The sequence below is a fragment of the Orcinus orca genome, chromosome 5 (genome assembly GCF_937001465.1).
Source record: "Orcinus orca chromosome 5, mOrcOrc1.1, whole genome shotgun sequence".
Lineage (NCBI taxonomy): Eukaryota > Metazoa > Chordata > Mammalia > Artiodactyla > Delphinidae > Orcinus > Orcinus orca.
In genome coordinates this window covers 81,238,580-81,260,735 of record NC_064563.1, presented here as the reverse complement: position 1 = coordinate 81,260,735, position 22,156 = coordinate 81,238,580, and the positions used below count along the sequence as shown (strand labels likewise).

The 22,156-nt window shown below is 42.0% G+C and overlaps 2 protein-coding genes across 6 annotated transcripts in view; one reads left to right on the top strand and one right to left on the bottom strand.

Annotated features, from left to right (window-relative positions):
- Positions 1 to 19,396, bottom strand: part of PARP9 (poly(ADP-ribose) polymerase family member 9) — a 34,734-nt gene extending 15,338 nt beyond the window's left edge. The window contains exons 1-7 of one of the 3 annotated variants that reach the window (XM_033403358.2): positions 19,319 to 19,396; positions 14,191 to 14,272; positions 13,351 to 13,384; positions 9,876 to 10,720; positions 7,090 to 7,317; positions 5,641 to 5,841; positions 2,572 to 2,635 (exon numbers count right to left, since the gene is read on the bottom strand). In XM_033403358.2, coding sequence (XP_033259249.2) covers positions 2,572 to 2,635; positions 5,641 to 5,841; positions 7,090 to 7,317; positions 9,876 to 10,720; positions 13,351 to 13,384; positions 14,191 to 14,205 — 1,387 coding nt within the window. In that variant the 5' untranslated portion in view covers positions 14,206 to 14,272; positions 19,319 to 19,396. Of the gene's footprint in view, positions 1 to 2,571; positions 2,636 to 5,640; positions 5,842 to 7,089; positions 7,318 to 9,875; positions 10,721 to 13,350; positions 13,385 to 14,190; positions 15,560 to 19,318 lie in introns of those variants that run through there. The other 2 variants (XM_049710443.1, XM_033403359.2) reach the window with 2 other exon arrangements.
- Positions 19,369 to 22,156, top strand: part of DTX3L (deltex E3 ubiquitin ligase 3L) — a 171,987-nt gene continuing 169,199 nt past the window's right edge. For all 3 annotated transcript variants that reach the window (XR_007477619.1, XR_004476123.2, XM_004278565.4), the window contains exons 1-2: positions 19,369 to 19,694; positions 20,536 to 20,738. Coding sequence is in view for 1 of the 3 variants with exons in the window: in XM_004278565.4 (XP_004278613.2) it covers positions 19,493 to 19,694; positions 20,536 to 20,738 (405 nt within the window). In the remaining 2 variants the exon portion in view is untranslated. The remainder of the gene's footprint in view (positions 19,695 to 20,535; positions 20,739 to 22,156) is intronic.

Below are 22,156 nucleotides of genomic sequence, written 5' to 3'. Positions count from 1 at the left end.
ACAGAGTTTAGCTTATCATGTCTTGCCCCTGCTGTGTTGCATTTGTCAATTTACAGATGAGTTCACCTTGTAATCTCATCCTGGATGCTAACCAACTATTATTTCTTGCTGAATGGGATTTTCCGTAAACTCGTTACCACCAGGTTTAAAATCAAATATCTCTGAAAGCCATAGATAAAGCCAATTTTTGAAAAATTGGAAATTATCATAGTATAATGAAACAAAGAAATACCCATAATTTCACTACCTGGGATTCCTTTTTATGTCTTATCTGTATATGACAGGACATTTTGCACCTCCACAACCAACATTTGGAGTTTAGTGCTGCTAAACAATGGAATATTACAGCAATGAAAAGGAGTGAACTTTAACTATACGGATAAATCTCAGAAACATACTTTGAGGGGAAAAAGTAAGTTGAACACTTAATATTTCTAGGCATTATTCTAAGTGCTTTACATGTATTATTTTATTCAATTCTCACAATCCTATGAAATACGTACTATTAGTAGGACCCATATTACAAATGAGGAAACTGATTCAGAAAGTTACTAAGTAACATGCCCATAGTAATAGGACTTGTAAGTGGTGGCCAGGGAGCTGGTAGGTGTGTGGGCAACCTGACTCCAGTGCTCATACAATTCTGCTTCCCAGTGAGTGATCTCAGGACAGTAGTGGTCATTAGCATCTTTTCCCCTGATTATAGCAGTTGGGTGGTACCAGGAGCTATGAAAAAGTACCAGGACATACCTAAAAGTAGGAGGGGGAGAATGGCCTCCCTCTGGTAACAATAAAAGCCAAAGTTTTAGACAACAGTAAAAAGTGACAGAGATTCTTATATTGATGACATACTTTTTAAAAAAACGCTTGTTCTGCCTGGGAGCTTATATTATTTTTAGGAGAAAATAAAAACAATGCATGGTGATATTTCATTTATCCATCATTATTAGGAAAGAAGAGTTGTTCTTCTAGGTAACTAAATTATTGAAATCACTCAAGGAGTCTCTTCTAGCACCAAAACATAATTCACTTTAACTATTTATTAGTTAAATACTTATAATAGAAACATACTTCCCTGCCTTCCTAAATAGTTTAACTTTTCCTTAATAATCTGAGATCATCATCATTAATCATTATTAATGTCTGTTACTGTCCTGTACTATAATTCCTTTATCGATGTCCTCAAAAATTACCGAAGTAAATGGCAACGCCTGGCCCCATTTTTCAGATTAATGATATAGGGACATTTGTATGTTCCTCTTGCATATTATCCTCTCCTAAAACTCCTCTTATCTAACTTCCCTAGAGTCACTGTGGTTTCCCAAACATGCAGTGCATTTGTTTGCTTCTGTGAGTTTTCTTCACTTTGGGTGCCCTACCCCCACCAACTCTGGCCATTGAAAATCTTGCCATCCTCAAAGCCCAACTTAGAACCATCTTGTCCATGAAGCCATTCTTGCTCCCTTCCAGTCAAAGGGCATCTCTCCCTCTTCTAGGCCAGCTTGGGAGTCTGTCCATCCTCTCATTCATTATTTATCCCCTGGCATTTGTTTAATGCTTCGTAATTTACAGAACATTTTTACATAATCTCCAGTTATCCTCACAACAATCTCTCATTATCACCATTTTACAGATAGAAAAATAGGTTCATAAGAGGTGCAGTCACAGGCCAGAGCTCTTCAAGTTCCCTCTTCTTCATTTCCAACACTGCTGGACACTGAATGTCCAAAAGTGAACTCTTCTAATAAAGGGTATAAGCAAATCATTTCGACCCTAATAGAAAATAGCCTAATAGTTTCTATTGCTGGTTGAATGTCTGGTGTTCTTAACATCTATAGAACACTGTGGATTAAAAGACTATCTCAGAAGTACACATCCTAGTTGTCATGACACAGTTCCATCTCAGTCCACTCAAACTCCTCTACAGGAATGGAGTTATAAGACAAAGTTAATCCTTCTCCAACAACTACCAGGATTGGTTTAATCCAGTGATCCCCAGACCTGGTTCTGCAGCAAAACTGACCAGGAAGCATTGAAAAATATACATGTTTGGCCCAGACCCAAAGTTCCTGAATCAGAATCTGTAGAGTTGGGCCATACATATTTTTGTTTGTTTGTTTGTTTTAAAGTTTCCATCACAATCCCAATGATTACTCAGGTTTGGGTAGCATTGGTTTAATCCACTTATTATTATCTGGTATTACTTAGATGTATTTTCTATGATTACTAATAAGTAACCCCATTTAGATGGCACTCCATTCAAATCAGAAAGCGTAACTGGCTTAGTAAGCTTATGGAAAAAAAAAAAATAGACATCTATTTGTGAACGAACTACCCACACTGTGGATTACCTACTTCAACTTAGCTTCTCTCTGTTCATATCATGAAACTAGACTGAGCAAAAACAGAATCATGGTCAGGTATAGAGCACATTGGTAACCAGGCAGGAGCACAATGAAACATGTTTGGCTTATTTATTCATCTTCTCCCCTCCATTAGTTCGGATGATCAAGAATAAAATGAGCCTATCATGGTAGACTCTATTTCTAGATCCGTGAGTTTCTTACTCACCACCAGGGTAATTGTTGAGACCCTGCAGCTTCAACTTATTCTTTTCCATTTCAGTGCTGAAAACCTACGAGAAGCAAAACAGAGACGAGAGTCCTAAGTGGGGCTTTTAGCCACTGTCATCAAAATCCCTCTCTCTACCTACACTCACATACTTGACCTCATCCACTCTTTCATCCCCCATTTCCACTGCCACAAATCTAAAGCAGCCTTTAGGAAAGTCCTCGGGAACAGCAAGTGCGGCACTGCACTCTATTAGAACATGTAGGGGAAACAAGTATAGGAAAAATGGAAAAGAAAAAACAAACAAAAACACCTTAAAATCTGGCATACAAAAAAGGAGAATGTACATCCCAAGGCAAAATATCATTTCTTCATTCATTCATTCATTCATAGATATTAATGCCCTGCTAATTGCACATTAGGCACTGAACTAAAGCTGTGGATATGTCACTGAAGAAGACAGAGGAAGATGCTCTTGTAATCAATAAAACAAATTCATTTTCAAAAGTGATACGCACATCATGCTTTGTTTGTAGATTAAATAAACGATCAATTCCTGTAAAGTGCTTATAATTGTACCCAGCATATTATAAATATTCAATATGTTAGCTATTGTTATAATTATTAGTATGTGACAGTCTACACACAAAGATTTATGTATATTGCCAGGTAGATCCTTTAACATAGTATCTATTTGAAAAAACTCATCTCTCCTAGGGTTTGGAACCACCATGCCCAGGGTCTTCCTTGTTTAAAGTTGATGCAATTGGCAGTAATTCTTCATTGAAAAAGATGGTAAATAATGTAGTAAAGACTACATTTTTCATTGCATCTGAACTTTAATAATGAAGTTTCTTAATCTGTAGTACTTTTCCTTCATAAATTATATTTGCAGCTGCTATTTACAGAGCAAAAAAGTCCTCAATCTTACCATGCTTATTTAGCACCTGGAGAGGTCATAACAGGGAGGGACTTCCCTGCCCTCCAAAACAAATGACATAACATTATCTGCTGATAAACAGACTAATGACAGCTGCCAAACACAACATGGATAAAAATCAGTTCTCTTACAAAGTCACTTCAAAGTCAGTGTGTGTCGCAGGGTTAGAAATCATTTAGGCAAGGCTTTCGAACTGAATGTGAAAGAAAACTGTAACTTAATAAGTATCAATAACATAGAGGGTGTGGATAACAAGCAGACAGGCTGCAAGTAGTTTGGAAAAGTAGATCCAAAGGACAAGAATTTGGCAGTTTTTCCAGCTCTGTCCACAAATGACTAACACCTCATGTGAGGAATGTGAGGAGTGTTCCTAGTAAGGAGTTCCTTTTCCTGAGACGTGATGTCTGGCACAAGGTAGATATGCAATACATATTTGTTAAATAACCAAATGAATGACTGTTCATGGCCTTTTACAGATACTCAGTGGCACCCAGGACGCTTATCATCATGAAATATGAGTGAACACAGTATTTCAGTCAGCTGGGGAGTTATTTACTCATTGTCATCCATGAACTGGAAATTCATGAGTGTGTGAACATAAATATCGCTTTATTGTGAGCTCAGTATGGGTTGGTCTTCCTGAGTCAGGTCCACTCTAGATGCCTGACAAATCCATTTTCTGGAATGTAGGGACCTTGCCAAGGTAATGCCCCCTGTGAAGAACTGTGTAAGTTGCCCTCTGATCTTTCTGAACATACACCCCTCATTGAAAGACTTATTTAGGAAGAAAAGATGTGCTTAGCAGAAGACCAGAGGTGTACACATATGTGTACGTGCACGTCATACCTCCACATGGATATAATGTAGTGTTAACATAGAAAAAAGCCTGAAGGAATGGTCCATGTTCAGGGTATAACATAAATTACTTTGTAAGATAATCTTCTCCTTTGAGTTACAAAACTGAAAGCTGTATCATCTTTCAAGTTATTTTTTCTGTGGTTTTGCTTAGTGGTTCAGAACACAGGCTTTGGGGTCAGACCAACAGACACAGGTTGGTATCTTGGCTCAGCCACTGGATTGGTGTGTACATATTAACCTCTGGTCCCATTTGTAAAATGGAGATGACAATAGTGGCTTCATCATGGGACTGAGGAGAGAATGAAGAGAGACAGCTTCTTGGCACAGTATCTGGCTGATGCAACTCATGGCAACTACTGTTATTATTAGCCCCTGGGGGAGCCCTCAGACTGTGGTTGATCTTTTCTGTATTGTTGAACCGCCATTTACATTTCTGTTTGTATGTTGAAGAGAATGAGAGCCTTCTTTTCTAGTTGTGGTTAATTCCTCTTACAGGGATGTGGTGCTTTATGGACAGTCCAGAGATGTACTCAGGGCACCTATCTGGGCCCAGTAACAGTCCTCTGCTGGGGGCAGGGGGAGGACTGGTGAACTTCATTCGAATGACAGGATGTTTAATTTTGTCAAGAAGATAAGCTACTTCATTGGGTAATTCACCAATCTTTCAGGTCAGCTGTGGATGAGACAGTGGTGTACTGGAGCTGGCTTACACTGGCTCATGAGACCCCACTGTGAACACCTCTTTCCAATTCCTTCTTCAGTGATGTAACATGGATAGCTTGACATCAGCAATGGAAATCAGTAAACACTACAAACCTCCCTGTGTCTAGTGAGGCAGCAAGAGGAATAAGAACCTTTACACTTGTTCCAGAAAAGAACAAGATAGAACAAGTCTGTTTCCTTGTAGGGAGAGAGAAAATGGCAACCACCCACACGGAGACAGCCTGGGAGGTGGGAAAGAGAAGGGGTAGGAGTAGGGGACCCCATAAAACTAGGAGGTTGCTTACCTTTAAGGAGCAGAGGGAAGAATAAATGCCAACAAAGGACAAGAGAGAAGCTAGGTAGTGAGGTTAACATGGCTTGTACAATGACATTCTTTACTAGGTCAGAAGTGAGCAATTTATAAAAATTAAATTTCACCAAGTTAGACCATCACCATGCTGTACAGCACTTAACAGGCCCCGTGTCTTACTCTGGAGATACTAAACAGATGTTGTTGAGTGAATGAATGAACAAACGAACTGAAGTACATTTCTAAGACATTAACTTACCTTATATAACTGCTGTTCTTTTGGGAAGATCACAAACTTTACAGTTAATTGTTGCAAATGGTGTCTGGCAAACATTAAAACTTCATTAAACATAATCTCTGCTGCTTCAGAGATTCCAGTCCCAAGGGCAGGAAAGGAAATGGAAGTTATATTTAGCTCAAGGCATTTTCCCAAGCATTTCTTCATTGCAGTTTCCAATGTCTGCAGGAAAAACACAAATTCAACATCAGCCTTGAGTCAAAAATAAGACTTCACTTACCCCTTAATCCTGCCTGTATTTTACAATGCCAGCCTCCACTATTCCTCAGGGCCATGTCCATCCCTCCTCAGAGAACAGGAAAGGTACCACTCCATAGGGGACCCATTATAGCTATAAGGTTAGATGATGAGAAATGAAAGGGCTGAGAAAGTGGTCCATTTTGTGCCATTCAGGACGTCTGAGCATCGTGATTTCCCTCAGTTTATGTAGCCTTCTCCCCAGGTTAGAGAGCCAACCTTCAGTTTATCCCCACTTACCTGCCACTTCTGGGTCAACATAAAGAGCTTTAATAAAAGGAGGTAAAGGTTAAAGTAAGTAAGCAACATTTATTTAATGTCATTAAGATCTGTTACATAATTTATTTTTGGCAGATTTACACTTCCATCAATGTTTCAACATTCAAACTGAATACTAATGTAGGAAGGTTATCTAATAACCTTCCTACATTATACTAATATATATTATACTAATTACATATACTAATTACACTAATATATATTAGTTATACTAATGTAGGAAGGTTTTACTAATGTAGTAAAAACTGAGGGGTAGAGAGTGACTGGAGGACCAATTTGGGATTTGAGGGCTCTCTAAACAAGAGAAGACCAGAAATGGAGACAAAATAAAGATAGACAAAGTTAGAAAAGGGGATTAAGTTTCCCTCTCTCCACTTGTCAGTAGGTTCCCCCTATTCTTTAATGCATGTAATTTACGTCCCTCAGTTGTAGAGTCAGGCAGAAAGCTAAGCTCCACCACAGGCACAGACGCCACAGGCGATAGATTTGACTGGAATGGTATTGGAAGGGAGATCCAGGTACTCCTGGAATTTAACAGATGGCAGGAGATATGGAGAGGCTGAATCCCAGGCCCACTAGTAAAAGGCCTACAGGGTCACTGGGTGCACTGAGGTGAACAAGTGTGCAGACTGAGGGAGCCCTGATGTTTCTGTGTCTATTTGCCGTAGGTCCACTTAAAATTTAGACATGGGTTAGGTGATATTTTAAATTAAACTTCTTAAGATAACTTGTGACAGCAATACCTGTTTAGTATTTCAGGTATTCACAGGAGTACTAGAGAATGGGGATTATTCCACTTGACAATAACATTTCATGAATGTAATGACAGGATGGAAATTCAACAGATGACATAGACTCTGGAGATACAGAAAGATAAATTTATTTTGACCTTACCAGTTTTTGTTCAGAATATCCTGAAGGCCACAACACATGGTATACGTATTTGCAGGGCAATTTAAATCCTTTTGTGACCAGTACCAACTGGGAATCTAGTGGTGTTTTAGTCATATTTTGGCTAAATTCCCTTTCTATTTCATCTCCTGCTGCTTGTAGAATTGATTTTGACACAGATGTGGCTCTAAGACCACCATGTGTATATACAGAATTAACAATTACATTTGTCTGAAAAGGGAAAAAAATGAACAAGATTCAGTGTTAAATTACTTTTTCTTAAATGACTAATTTAAATCTTTATTTCCCTGAAGAGCTTTGAAAAATACATTTGAAAATCCTAAATCCACAGAAATATCACTTAATAATGGATATAAAATTTCCAAAGCGTGATCATTTGACTGCCATGAATCTGTCTGTCCTAGTCAGAAATTAGGTAAAGTATGTAGATGATACAAGTTTTATTGCAAACATCTGTCAGCCCCTTGCTGGCTTATACCCCCAATATCCCAGATTCACAGCATTCTCTATGATTTGTTTTAAGCTTTATCCATAAGTGGTTTCACTCTCTGCCCCACTGTCATCACTTTTTGCTGTTTCTATGTGAATTTTCATTTTGTCTTACAGAGTGGAAATAAAATTTCTCAGGCAATTTCTATCCCCTAAAGTTTGTGTTTTTTAAGGTAAGTAGTACATGGTGAAAGAAAGCACAAATGGGCCATAAAAGTCTTTGGTGGGAAATAAATAAAAATAAAAAATAAATAAATAAATAAATAAAAATAAAATAAATAAAAAATTAAATATTTAAATATTTTAAATAAATATTTAAAATATTTAAAATAATATTTAAAATATTTTAATATTTAATAAAACATTTATTATTTATAAATTAATATTATTTATAAATAAATAAATAAATTTTATATTTTATAATTTTTTTAAATTTTTTAAAATATTTTTTTATATTTATATTTTTTATAAATAAATAAATTTTATAAATAAATAAATTTTATAAATAAATAAATTTTATATTTTATAATTTTTTATATTTTTTTATATTTTTTAAAATTTTTAATATTTTTTGTTTATATTTATTTTTTATTATTATATATTTATTTTATATTTATATTTTTTATTTATATTTATATTATAATTTATAACATTTTATATTTTATAAATAAAATTATTTATAAATTAATAATTTAATATTTAATAAAATGTTTATTTAAAATATTTAAAATAAAATAAATAAATAAATAAATAATAAATTTAAAAAGTCTTTGGTGGGAAATAAAAGTCTTTGGTGGCCTCCTTGGTGGGGTCCCCAGATCCCCCAATTCATCCTGATGGCTTTGGCTCCCTTTGGGGGTAACTTCGGTACTTCTCATGGATGTTAATGAATGTGTCACTTTGAAAGTGAAATCAGAATTTGCAAGTCGGGGGCATTGGCATCCTTTACAAATTTTAAAGTTCCTTGTGTTGGCAATAATTAAGTACAATAAAATTTTAGTTAAAGGGATAAGTTACTCAACCAGGATGTTTCCACTTTAATTTTAAATTGGCATATTAATGATTTATCAAATGAATATTTCATCTCATGGGGTCCCCGCAGTCTTCTTTCTAATTGTCTTGCAGGCAATAAATGGCATATTTTCACTTGTGATTAAGTCTATTTGATTGTGTCCATAGGAGGGTCAGATCCAGGGGAAAAATAGAGAATATAGCCTTATATTCTTTCTCTCTCTTCCTCTGTTGCAACCCTTGCTCCCTGCTGCCCCCTTCAGTTACTCATCGGTAATTTGTTGAACACCCAGTTGCATGCCCAGAGACCAGCCCCACGGCTACAGAGATGAACAAGCCACGATTTCCACCTTCGAGGTACTCCCTGCCTGGCAGAGAAGCTGCACTAATTCAGAAATACCTAGGTTCACTGTTACCCTGACTCTCTCCCCTCCCTGTCAGGGTCCTCACCTTTGTGCCCTATGATCCCTGGCTAAATGCTACGTTACACTTTGTATCCTCCACAGCTCCTGGCACAGAGCCATATACTCAGAATACGATTTACAGCTCCGCTTAGGTCTCCTGACTGGTCCAGCCTACTACTTTTGATCTGTCAATTCCTCTGTATCTCTCTGATCCGTCATTCTAACCACCCAGGCCTCTTCTCCTGCCAATTTAAAACTCACATCTTCTGAAGTAATCCTTCTTGATCTACTACACTCCACTCTTGTCACAAATGTATATACTCTTAAATATGAATTCACTTTGTATTAAGACTTTTTTGTTTATTATTGCTAGGTTGCTTTAGAAATGTTCAGATGGTTTGTCTCCCTAACGAGATTTTTCAAATAGAGAATCTTTTTACATAAAAAGAATAAAATAGATTTTAAGTTCCTCAGAATCAAAGATTGTTCTATTTCCTCATGGTGCCTAAGAATAATGGCAATAATAATTATAAATACTTACCACATGCCAAGTTTTATTCTAAGCAGTTTATGTGTATTGATTCCAACTCTAAGATATAAGTGCTATTATTATCCTTATTTTACGGATGAGGAAACTGAGGATCAAACCGTAAAGTAATTTGGTTCAGGTCACCCAGTTAGTAAGTGGCAAAGCTAGTATTGAAATCCAAATGGTCTGGCTATGAAATCCATACTCTTAACCTTACTTAAGAAGATGCTTTCTAAACCGTGTTTGAAATAGTATATGCTCAAAACATACTTGATAGGTAAGAAACAGTTCAGGGATACCCTTTGGGAGTGCAAGAGAATAAAACAAAGACTTACTTCCTGCATTTCAATGTGGCCCTGGACAATCTGGAGAGTCAGGTTGTTCACAACCATAGTATTGAAAAGGTCGGTGGCTTCTTGACTCACCCGGGACCCCAGCTCGTTTCTCCCTAGGATGGCTTCTGAAATGGTTTTAAAGGCAGCAACAGTAGGGTCCTCATTGCTTACCAGGTGAATTTCTTTCAAATTATTGGCTAGTTGCATGTTTTGGAAATAACGCTTGATAGTTTCCACAATGACCTGTGTACACAAATCCAGAGGGAACTGGAAAATCCCAGAGCTCAGGGCTGGAATAGCTACTGTCTCAGTGCACTCATTACTATTGACAAAATCCAAAATATTTATAATGGCTCTACGCAGTTTTTCGAAACATTCCTGTCTATCCATTAACCCCCACCGAGGCCCAACAGCATGGATAATGAGTTTGCAGGGAAGCTTCCCTGCTCCTGTGATAGCTATGCCACCAGTTGGAATTTTGCCATAAAAGGAAACATATCTTCTGCTCTCCTCTTGGATTTCAAGGCCGCCAGCTTTCACGAGGGCCTGGGCCAGGCCTCCCCCATGAATGAGGTCTTCATTGGCTGCATTCACCACAACGTCAACAACATGTCTGGTGAGGTCATCCTTCCAGACAGATAACTCTAGCCTGGGCGCCAGCATTTTTCTGAAGACTTGTAGAGACTCACTGTTACCTTCCTGGGCTGGAGAAACTAGGGTAAAGATACAGCTAAATTTTTTCTGGAGGACTTCCCACAGCTGACTCTCATTATTTTTTAAAATTTTGAACTCATTGTGATTAATGGAAATTTGCCGACTGTAGTTTTCTCTGAGATTATCAATCTCTGGAAAGGGAGAGAAGATAAAAAATAAAGAAATGAGCAAGCGTCCCTTTGAAAAGGATGTAATTCTACTTCACACCAGGAGACTGAGCTTCTTCTGTGCAAGAGGAAAGACAAGCTTCCTCTAGGCCCCTTCCTGATTCTCCCTCTCACCTAGACCTGTAATTAGACCAAAGATATCCAAGAGTTTTCAATGGTAAGTCACCATAAAGTGCTTAGTCGTGTGCCCGGCATACAGTAAATATTCAATAAGTGGTAGCTACTATGATACAATGATGGTGGTTTAAAATTGTGCATATCAGGGCTCATAGATTTAAAAAATCTACATAAAAATGGCAAGTGTGGGAAGACCCATGCTTAAGGCACAAGTATTAGAAAGGACTCACTTATGAGTCAAAAATATGTGGAGGCTTTATTCATAACTCATTAGCCTTTGTCAGTGTCTTGGCTTGGGTTCTCCTAGGAGCTGATTCTGAGGCGGAGGTTTGAGTGTAAGTTTATTTGGGAGGTTATCCCAGAAAACACCAGGGTTGTGGGATGGGAAGAGGAGAGTGGGAAAGTGAGACAGGGAAAGGAAAGAAATGAATAAAGGGGGTGTTACAAAGCAAATGAAGCTTTAACTCCACAGGGGGACAGTTTAGACCATGTGTCTCAGAATTATATCACCAGAGGGGTAAAGGAGCTGGGATATTTGTCCAGTTTTTATCAGTCATTGGTCGAGGATGCTCCTGGGGACATAGTCCAGCACATGGGCGGAGCACTGACGATATGACAGTAAACAATTCTCCACCATACTCTAGTTTTGTAGCGCGATTTTGGTGGAATTAAAACTGATTGGCTGGGCTTCCCTGGTGGCGCAGTGGTTGAGAGTCCGCCTGCCGATGCAGGGGACGCAGGTTCGTGCCCCGGTCCGGGAAGATCCCACCTGCCGTGATGCGGCTGGGCCCGTGAGCCATGGCCGCTGAGCCTGCGCGTCTGGAGCCTGTGCTCCACAACGGGAGAAGCCACAACAGTGAGAGGCCCGCATACTGCCAAAAAAAAATAAAAACTGATTGGCTAAAAATTATTTACTGCATGTGGCAGCAAGATGATGTGCTGCTCAGATCCCCCTTCAGTGAAGGGGGCAGTATGGTTAGCTGACAGCCTCCAGTTGTTAGCCCCTCAGGGCCCATCTCAGCCTTCCAACCCAGGTCACGCTATTCTCAGGGTGGCTCCCATCAATGGCTGAACAAGGCCATTGATGTCCAATGTGGGACTCCGCCAATGAGCAACCTCAGACTGGCAGAGCTTTTTTTTTAAAATTAATTAATTCATTTTTGGCTGCATTGGGTCTTAGTTGCTGCATGTGGGCTTTTCTCTAGTTGCGGTGAGCAGGGGTTACTCTTCGTTGTGGTACGCAGGCTTCTCACTGCAGTGGCTCCTTTTGTTGCAGAGCATGGGCTCTAGGCGCACGGGCTTCAGTAGTTGTGGCTCGCGGGCTCTAGAGCGCAGGCTCAGTAGTTGTGGCGCACAGGCTTAGCTGCTCTGTGGCATGTGGGATCTTTGCGGACCAGGGTTCGAACCCGTGTCCCCTGGATTGGCAGGCGGATTCTCAACCACCGCACCACCAGGGAAGCCCAGACTGGCAGAGCTTCGCCAGGTTTACATTACAGTCTGATGGTTCCACCTGCCCAATCCAGTTTCTTCTCTTTTCCTTTTACCTTCTGCATTCCTAACTCCATCTCAGTTTCCGCGTCCTGGAGAACCCAACCTGTGCCAGTGTATTTCATGGGGTCTAAGGCATCATTATTATATGCCACTGAGAAAGGAAAAACGATGCCAACTAAACCTATCAGTGGGTAGAGAGTAGCCTTACTTCAGAGATGTGAAAAAAATGTGTGCCCTAAAACAGATTATAGTGTAGTAATTATTTTTTACTTCAATTCCCATTTCTAATCTGAGCCACCTAGAAAAACCTCTGGTGACCTCAATTACAATCACCTAAAAGCAGCACCACATGAGTAGTCCGAGCCAACAGGCTTGTGCTTTGGTTGAAAATCTCAAGTGGGCCACCCAAGTTTAGGCAGGTTCCGTTTTGGCTCTTTTTTTTTTTTTTTTTTTTTTTGCGGTACGTGGGCCTCTCACTGCCGTGGCCTCTCCCGTTGCGGAGCACAGGCTCCGGACGCGCAGGCTCAGCGGCCATGGCTCACGGGCCCAGCCGCTCCGCGGCACGTGGGATCTTCCTGGACCGGGGCATGAACCCACGTCCCCTGCATCGGCAGGCGGACTCTCAACCACTGCGCCACCAGGGAAGCCCCCGTTTTGGCTCTTACAAGCCTTGTTGAGCAAGGAGACAATCAGTGGGTCACCTCTTATCAACAGTTTCAGTTCTAGGGCTGTGGTCAGAAGGGTCTCACATCTTGTGGGCAAAGGATAAGATCAACGGGAGCCCTAAGGGAACACATCTGCTGGTGCCACGTTGCTTCTGAAGCAGTCCCCCTTCTGAGGCATATGCCCGGTCCCCACAAGGTCCTGCAGTCACGCACCTGAGCATCTGTGGGGGGAGATAGTCTCCTCTGTATTCCCCTTTCTCCACTGAGGAAAGATATGAGCAAAGATTTTCTGAGACAAGAGTGGGAGTGAGGTGATCCTACCTGATTTCTCATTGTAAGCTGCTGCTCCGACACCCTGTGAAAAGTGAGAGTGGTTTAAAAAAAATTGAGACCGAATGATTTACAGATTACTGATAACAAATACCGCTTCATAAACACAAAGCAACAGAAACCTTCCTAAGAACACTGGGTTTGAGGGGGAAGGGGAACACGTTTGTTTGTTTAATCAGTGTGCCTGAAATACCTGAAATACTAAATGTTCCAGCCAACACTGACTCTACCCCGCTTCCCTAGAGGCCAATGCACTTTTAATTCTGGATGGGATGAAGGGCTGGAGTTTACCACTTGAAAAGGCTCAAAGGTCACAGACCAAAATGACCCAAAACTCTCGGACAGGATCCAATCTCCAAAGGTTTGTGGGGTTTCTCTAGACAGAACAACATGGGGACATGAGCCTCATCAGCTACACCTCCCCATCTACCACTTTCAATTGCTTACTTCATGATACAAGCCTGAATGTGGAATTTTCAGGATAAACAAATGAGGTGCCTTTTCCCTAGTCCCTTATTTTTATTCCTCCTCCATCCTCCTCCTCCCCGCGTGCTGCAAAAGTAGAATTGTTGAATGAGTAGAGAGAATAAAAATGATACTGAGGCGACATTTTTTTAAAAATCACCCATCCTCATGTTGACTCTGTTGATTATACTAGCATATTCTGAGTCCCCATCTCTCGCATGGGGCAAAGAGAAAACTTTTACTGGGAGAGTAAAACCAAATAAGTATACCAGTTATAACTGAAGACCCCAGATTTTTTGCTATTACAGGAAGAACTATTCACGTGCTGATCAAAGTTTATTACTTATATACATTTATGCTTTTTACCTTGGAAAAGTCCATCCTCCAGGTCTCTGGGGTCTTTCAATGTTTACTCTGTTTTGTCTTTCCCAAACGTGGCGGCCTCCTTCTAGGAATGAATAGGATGTAATATGATGAGCATCTTAGGGAATTTGGTGAGAATACACAACAGGAAGACTAAACAAGATTTCTGATCTTGAGTGATTTTTAATTTCACTCGGTGAAGATGCACACATTGCTTTTGCTGCTGTTGTTACTGTTTACCCTCTATCCTTTACAGAGAGATTCAAAGAAGGGAAATAACTGTATGGGCTACAGCAGGGAAAGCTTTATGAGGAAGGTGAGGCTAGAGCCAGGCCTTAAAGGACGAAGCAGGCTTTTACATATTTAGAAGAGGATGATGATACCAAATGGTAAAACTAAGCACAGCATTCAAAGAGCAATGAGGAAAAAACCAGCCTATGGGTGAGTGAAGACCCCTGAAGGGTGTCCAAAGAGAGGGAACTGTGCTTATGCCTGTGGAGGACATACGTTACTGAGTTTGTGATAAATATCTCTGATCGAATTAGAAAGGGGATTGTCTGGATAAAAATCAGAGACCGTGGGAAAACATTTTAATAATTTTTCCTTCTAACAGGTAGGAATGAAAGACTGTGAATTTGAGGAGAATAATAATAAAAATGCTTAAAGACACCGTTGCCCACACTTGTTTCCACATAGTTGCCTCTAGGCCTCTGAAATGATTTCTGATGCCTCTACAATAGGAAAATTTTGTGCGACTCTCTACAGCATCAGAGCACCATCATTCTTTCTTTTTTTTTTGGTAATATTTATTTATTTTATTTTTGGCTTTGTTAGTTCTTCATTGCTGCGCACAGGTTCTCTAGTTGCGGCCAGCAGTGGCTACTCTTCGTTGTGGTGCGCGGGCTTCTCAATGCAGTGGCTTCTCTTGTTGCGGAGCACGGGCTCTAGGCATCTGGGGTCAGGAGTCGTGGCTCATGGGCTCTAGAGTGCAGGCTCAGCAGTTGTGGCTCACGGGCTTAGTTGCTCCGCAGCATGTGGGATCTTTCTGGACCAGGGCTCGAACCCGTGTGACCTGCATTGGCAGGAGGATTATTCTTACATGTCAGGAAAAGCTGCAAGTCCAAGTATAATCCAAAAATGCAGGGAGAAGACGCATTTTTGCCTCCAGAGGGCACTGCTGTTTTCACAAAAGAAGGAAAACTGCCGCATCTGCTCCCACTGTGGGCTTCCAGTGGGTTTTTCTTTAGATGATGTTGCACTTGTTTTCTTTTTTTCTCATTATTAATTTTTATTGGATTATGGTTGCTTTACAATGTTGTGTTAGCCTCCACTGCACAACGGAATGAATCAGCCATACACATACAGATATCCCCTCCCTTTTGTACTTCCCTCCCATCTAGGTTACCACAGTATATTAGGTAGGGTTCCCTGTGCTATACAGTATGTTCCCAGAAACCGTCTATTTTATACATGGTATCAATAATGTATACGTGTCAATCCCAGTCTCCCAAGCCCTCCCTCCCCGCCCCTTCCCCCTTGGTATCCATACATTTGTTCTCTATGTCTATGTCTCTATTCCTGCCCTGAAAATAGGTTCATTTGTACCATTTTTCTAGATTCCACATATATGCTTTATGATACGATATTTGCTTTTCTCTTTCTGACTTAATTCATTCTGTATGACACTCTCTGGATCCATCCACGTCTCTACAAATGACCCAATTTTGTTCCTTTTTATGGCTGAGTAATATTCCATTGTATATAGGTACCACATCTTCTTTTCCATTCCTCTGTTGATGGACATTTAGGTTGCTTCCATGTCCTGGCTATTGTAAATAGTGCTGATATGAACATAGGGTGCATGTGTTGTTTTTGAATTATGGTTTTCTCTGGGTATACTCTTGTTCAGACCAGGCTTCAAGGGCTCTGGGATAGACTTGACAGTGGCGGATGACACTCTTTTAACCCCAAAGAAATTAAAAACAAGGAGCGTATTGTCCAAAACATTCAATCTCTTCTATTTTATTTTAACAACAATAGCAACAAAAGCCTTCCCAGCTTTCCATCACTGGTTCCTACTATGTTCCTTTCTCTTCATGGGCAGCATGAAGGAGCTGACTCTCCATCCACCTGTCTGCTCAGCCCACTGCAGTCTGACTCCCAGCTCATCCCCAGCCTCCTCTGAAACTGCTCGCAGTGTCTTCCACGTGGCTAACCCCAGTGGACTCTCTTCTGTCCTAATCTTTATTTGACCTCTCTCTATAGTTTCATTCTTCATTTCATTCTCTGATTCCTGAACCTCTGCTTTTTGGCTTCTCCTATACCATCTTCCCTTGGTTCTTTTGTTACCTCTCACTTTGCCTTTACAGACCTTTCCCCTGGATTCAGCCTCAGTCAACTGTCCCAGGATTTTGTCAAGAGGCACGTCTCAGCTCATTCTGTACACCCTCAAAGGGTGATCTCATCCACTCTCACGACTTCAACTCACCAGATGCAAATATGACTCCCACATCTGTATCTCTAGGCTCTCCTAAGCCTCACTTTTCAAGACTACCTGAACATCCCATAGTCCCCTCAAACACAGCCTCTGCAAAACTGGACCCATAGTCTCCTCATTTCCACTCCCTGCACCGCTACCTACCCTCACCCAACCCCCTCCAAAATCCATGCTTTATCTCCTAGATTCTACAGCTTGGTAAATGATACACCATTCATCCACTCAAGTCAGAAATCTAGAATCTTCTCTTCTGTCCCATATTCAACTCATCACTGGGTCTTGTCCACCTAAATCACTTTCAGATACGGCCCTACCCTCCTTGCCCATTGTTACCACTTCACTTCAGGGCCTCAGGGCCCCTTGCCTGAGCTATGGCAATACATTCTTTTTAAACATTTAAATGTACTTAATTTTATGTTTTATTGTTTGAATTGTTCAAATTTTGAAAGTATAAAAGGATCCCTCCTACTCCCCTCACTAAATTCCCTTCCCAGAGGCAATCACTGTTATTAGCTTCTCCTGTGTCCTTCCAGAAGCATTTTTACACAAAAGCATCTTTTTTTCCTCACAAAGGAGGCATTTATTTGAAAAGCACTCTCTGCTCAAAACCTTCAGCAGACTCCATCACCTGTGGTAAAGATCAAGCTCTTCAGCCTGGCATTCAAGGGTCTCTTTGCCATATCCGTTTCCCAGCCTCCCCATTACATACCCAATGCTCCGGCGGAACTACAGTGCTGCGAAACTACTCGATGTTCTCCAAACTCTCCTTCACCTCTGGGTCTTTGCCTTCATGGGGAGGAAGCTCTGGGACTTCACCTTGGTCAGAGTGCTCTTCAGAGCCTGTGCCCATCCTCAAAATGCAGCATGTTATACACACTGTTATGCATCTTCCCTTTTCCATTTAATGTATTCTAGAGATCTTTCCATGTTGGCACATAGAGAGGGTCTTCCTTCTTTCTACTGCTCATTGCATTCCATTGCATAGATGCACTATAAGTTATTCAACTGCTAGTACCCTCTTTTATGGACACAAGGAGTTTCTAATCTTTTTTTTTTTTTTTTTTTTTTTTTGCGGTACGCGGGCCTCTCACTGCCGCGGCCCCTTCCGTCACGGAGCACAGGCTCCGGACGCGCAGGCTCAGCGGCCATGGCTCACGGGGGCCCAGCCGCTCCGCGGCACGTGGGATCCTCCCGAACCGGGGCACGAACCCGCGTCCCCGGCATCGGCAGGCGGACCCTCAACCACTGCGCCACCAGGGAAGCCCTCTAATCTTTTACTATTATAAAAAAGGCTGTAAAGAACAACTTAGTACATAGGTCACTTCACAGAGGTGCTAATCAATAAACGGGACAAATTCCTAGAAGTGGAACTGCACAATAGGGATGTATACGCAGTCGTAATTCTGATAGCACTGCCAAATTGCTCTTCATAAAGACTCACCCATTTCCAGTCTTACCAGCCACGTGCAAAAAAACCTCACCTCTGGCCTCTCCACCTCCATTCATCCCTGCATGGAAATGTGTCCTTCACATGATTGTCAACACCAGCTTTCTAAAATGCACATCTACATGTCACTCTCCTGCTTGCCCTGCCTACGAGCCTTCCATGTCTCGTTAACCGATCTTGAAGACTTCTCACTGTCTAGAACTGTGCTGTCCAGTGTGGGTCATTAGCCACACGTAGCTCTTGAGCACTTGAAATGTGGCTAATCACAACGGAAAGGTGATGTAAATGTGAGATAAACACTGGATTGCAACGACTCAGGATGACAAAAAAGGATGTAAAATATGTCATTAATAAGTTTTTAACATTGATTACATGCCTAAATGGTTAATTTAGGATACAGTGACCTAAATAACATAAAATTAATTTCACCTGTTTGTAATTTAAAAATTATAGCTACCAAAAATTTTAAAATTAATATGTAGCTCACATTATATTTCTATCGGACAGCACTGGTCTAGACCCTTCCTCTGTCATCTCCCTTACTCATCACGGCTTCCCAAGGCCTCAGTGTCCCCTCTGTGCTTCAGATGCAGTGGTCTCTGTGCTTTTGATGCTCCCCATCCCTCCCTCTCCTTCTCTCTTTTAAGATTCTTCTTCAAACTTCCTATCAAGGCCTTCAAGAGATTTTGCTTTTTTAGTCACAAGTCTACCTCACCTTACCAGCAGGTGAGGTCAGGTGCCTCCCCTTTCACCTTTATTCCCTAGTACAGAGGGCACAGCATGCAGTTCAGTATTGGCCAAATAGAGAAATGAGAGCAGAAAAGCCCCAAGAGCCAGTCTAAAGCATAGCATTAGAGAAGGTAACATGTGATGTGTCACAACGCAGGTGAACAAATTCAAATTTTTAAAAAATGTAGGTAAGTTTAACCTGAATTCAGAATATGAATTACATTTCAGCTGCAAATAATAGTAACAACAGTAAGAGTTAAAAGGAATCAAAAACTCAGGAGAAACTTTCTTTGACTTGAGCATCTGCCCAGCCTCCATCCTCACCAGGGGAGGCTTGGCCCTGGGCGCGTCTCTCGACCGCTTCTCCCCGGCCCGTTCCCCGCCCGAGTCCGCAGGAGAGGAGACCCGGGCGCCTCGGCGCCCCACCGCCCCGGGAACAGGGGACGGGACCTACTCACCCGGCAGTCCGCGGCAGGGAGGGCAGCGAAGAGAGGAGCGGGTGCGGCTCTGCCGGGAACCGAGAGAGATCTCCGAGAAAGCGAAACTGAAACTTTGCGCTCCAGGGCGGCGGGGCCCGACGCACCCCTGCCAGTGCCCGGCACAGCGGCGTCGCGAGTCGCGGCGTCATCCCCATGCGGAGAGCCATGGCTTCGAACCTCTGCCCGCCGTCCCCGCTGCTCGTGCGGGTGTCGCATCCCGGCACCCGCCTACCATGGAAGCTGGAAAAGTACTTCCAGAGCCGGGAGTCGGGCGGCGGGGAGTGCATCGTGCAGGCCCGGGACCGCAACGACCCCAACTCGGTCACCTTCCGGGTGCAGTTCGTGCATAGGGCGAGTGAGCTGCGGGCCCGGGCTGGGGGGCAACCACCGTCCTTGGGAAGAGGGGAGGGGTGGGGGGCTCCATGCAGACCCAGTTCAAGCTGACCTAGGAGAGAGGGCGGGAGAAAGTCTGGTGGGGGACAGGAACCTGGGGGTCCTGCTGGCAAGAGGCGCAAACCCAGAGAGTAGGACAGAGCTCACAAGTGCTGACCTGGGCCGACTGTGCCTTAAAGTTGATACTTCGCAGTCTCCTCGCCGTGACTCCTATGTCTCAGCTCTCAGAACACGCTTGCCACCCCCAGACGCCTGTCAGCCCTTGTCACTTAGGAATTTCACTTTTATGTTTTACATAATTATTCCACTGATTTGTTTTTGAGAATTCGAAAAGTTATATATGCTCACTAGGGAAAAGGGAGAAAAGAATAAAGAAAACCACCTGTAGAGAAACAATGTGAACATTTTGATATATTTCCTCCCAGCCTTTTCCTCTGAATGTCAGTAAACACATAGTAGTTCTAAAACTGAGTCTACACTTCTGATTCCTGCTGTTTTCACTTAACTCAGAATGAGTGTCAGGGAAATGGGGAACTGGCAACAGTTTCAGGAACATGACTTTTAATGAGTGGACGATATTCCATTATCATTAAGCTTTCCTTTCTACAGTAGAACTTAAGCTGCCTACTTTAGAGTTTTGAATAGCTCCCTCACCTTATCACCAACCCACCATTCCAGGATATGCAGGGAGCAGCCCTTACTGGGAGGGTTGTTGGGGCAAGGTACAGATGCATGAGTAAGAGGATTATTTGAAATTGCTCCCATTTCTATGTGTATGTATGTATTTAATGTCTCCACTGAAGGTAAGGAGGGAGTGTTGAAGAAAGGAAAGCACCAAATTGTGGTTGACAACAAACCTGTGACTATATTCCTGGAACCCAATGACAATGCAGCAGAGAACACCAGGATGTCTTCTTTGACACAGTCACAAAAAGGGGCCAGCCCTGGTGAGAAGCATTCAAATGAAAAGGACATTTCTAGCGCTGTGGATTCCTGTGTCCAGGAGGTGAGTATTGAAGGAGCTATATGTATGTTCCTGCAGCTAACTCTCCAGTCCAAGGACCATTTGCTGAGGATTCATTATGAGCCTGGCACTGTTGTAGACATTGGGACACAGAGGTGAACACAACAGACAGGTCCCTGCTGGGGAGAGGTACATAGAAAGACAATAAGCAAGAAAACAAAATAAATAAAACCATTTCAGAGAGTGATACGTGCTAAGGAGAAAATATAATGGGGTTTCGCCTTAGAGCTTGACAGGGCCAGGGCAAGGAAGGAGAAGGAATCTGTGTTATTTCCGACCAGAACTCAGAGTCTCTGAGGAGGTGACATTTGGCCTGAGACTTGAATGATGAGCAGGGGCCAGCCATGCAGAGTCATTGGACAAAACAACTGCCTACTGTGTGCCAGGCACTGTCACAGGAGCTGGAGATCAGCCAGGAGCACAGCAGACCCTGCCCTCAGGGACCTTACATTCTAGTGAGGGAACCAGACAATAATAGTAAACATATAGATATGTTTACTATAAAATATCTGCCAGTGATAAATATCTGCTAGGAAGAAGAATAAAGCAGGATAAGTGACAGTAACAGGACTACTATTTTAATTAGGATATCAGGAAAAACCTCTCAAATGAGGTGACCTCTGAGTAGAGACACAAATGAAGTAAGGGAGCTAGCTAAGTGGATTTCTAGGGGAAGAAGGTTCTAGGCAGAGGGAAAAAAACAAGTGTAAAGTTGACACCCCCCCTCCCCCCCCCCACACACACATCCAGACAGGAGCTCACATCCTGAGCCCAAGAGCTTCAAAGAGAGAGATAAGCGTGGCTGGAGGGCAGAGAGAGAGAGAGAGAGAGAGAGAGAGAGAGAGAGAGAGAGAGAGAGAGAGAGAGAGAGAGGAACTTGGAGAGGTACCTAGAAGTCAGGTCTTTGAGGGATGAAGGTTAGGACTTTGGATTTTAACTTAAATGTTAGGAGATTCCTTAGATGGTTTTAAGCAGGGGAATAGAGTGATCTGATTCACATTTCTGCAGGATCACTCTGGCTGCTGTGTGGAGAACAGAATCTAGGAAGAGGCTGAAGTGGAAGGTCAGAGTCCAGTTAGGAGGGGTTGCAGTGAGCCAGGCGCAAGGTGACAATGGTTTGGACTCCGGTGGTCCTGATGGAGGTGTGAGAAGTGGCTGGATTCAGGAAACATTTTGAAGATCTAGAGGAAGGATGTTATATGCAGAGGAAATAGCTTGTGCAAAGACCTCGAGGGAGAACAAAACATTAGAAATCTTGCTTTTATATTACATTCAATTTGCCTCTGTCCTTTTTCACCTAATCTGGTGTTTGTCTTATACTTGAGCTTCTAAAGGCCAGGGTTTAGAGGGCCCAGCAACACTGCATGCAGTTAGGGGGTTAGTTTTGTTTTGTTTTTTAA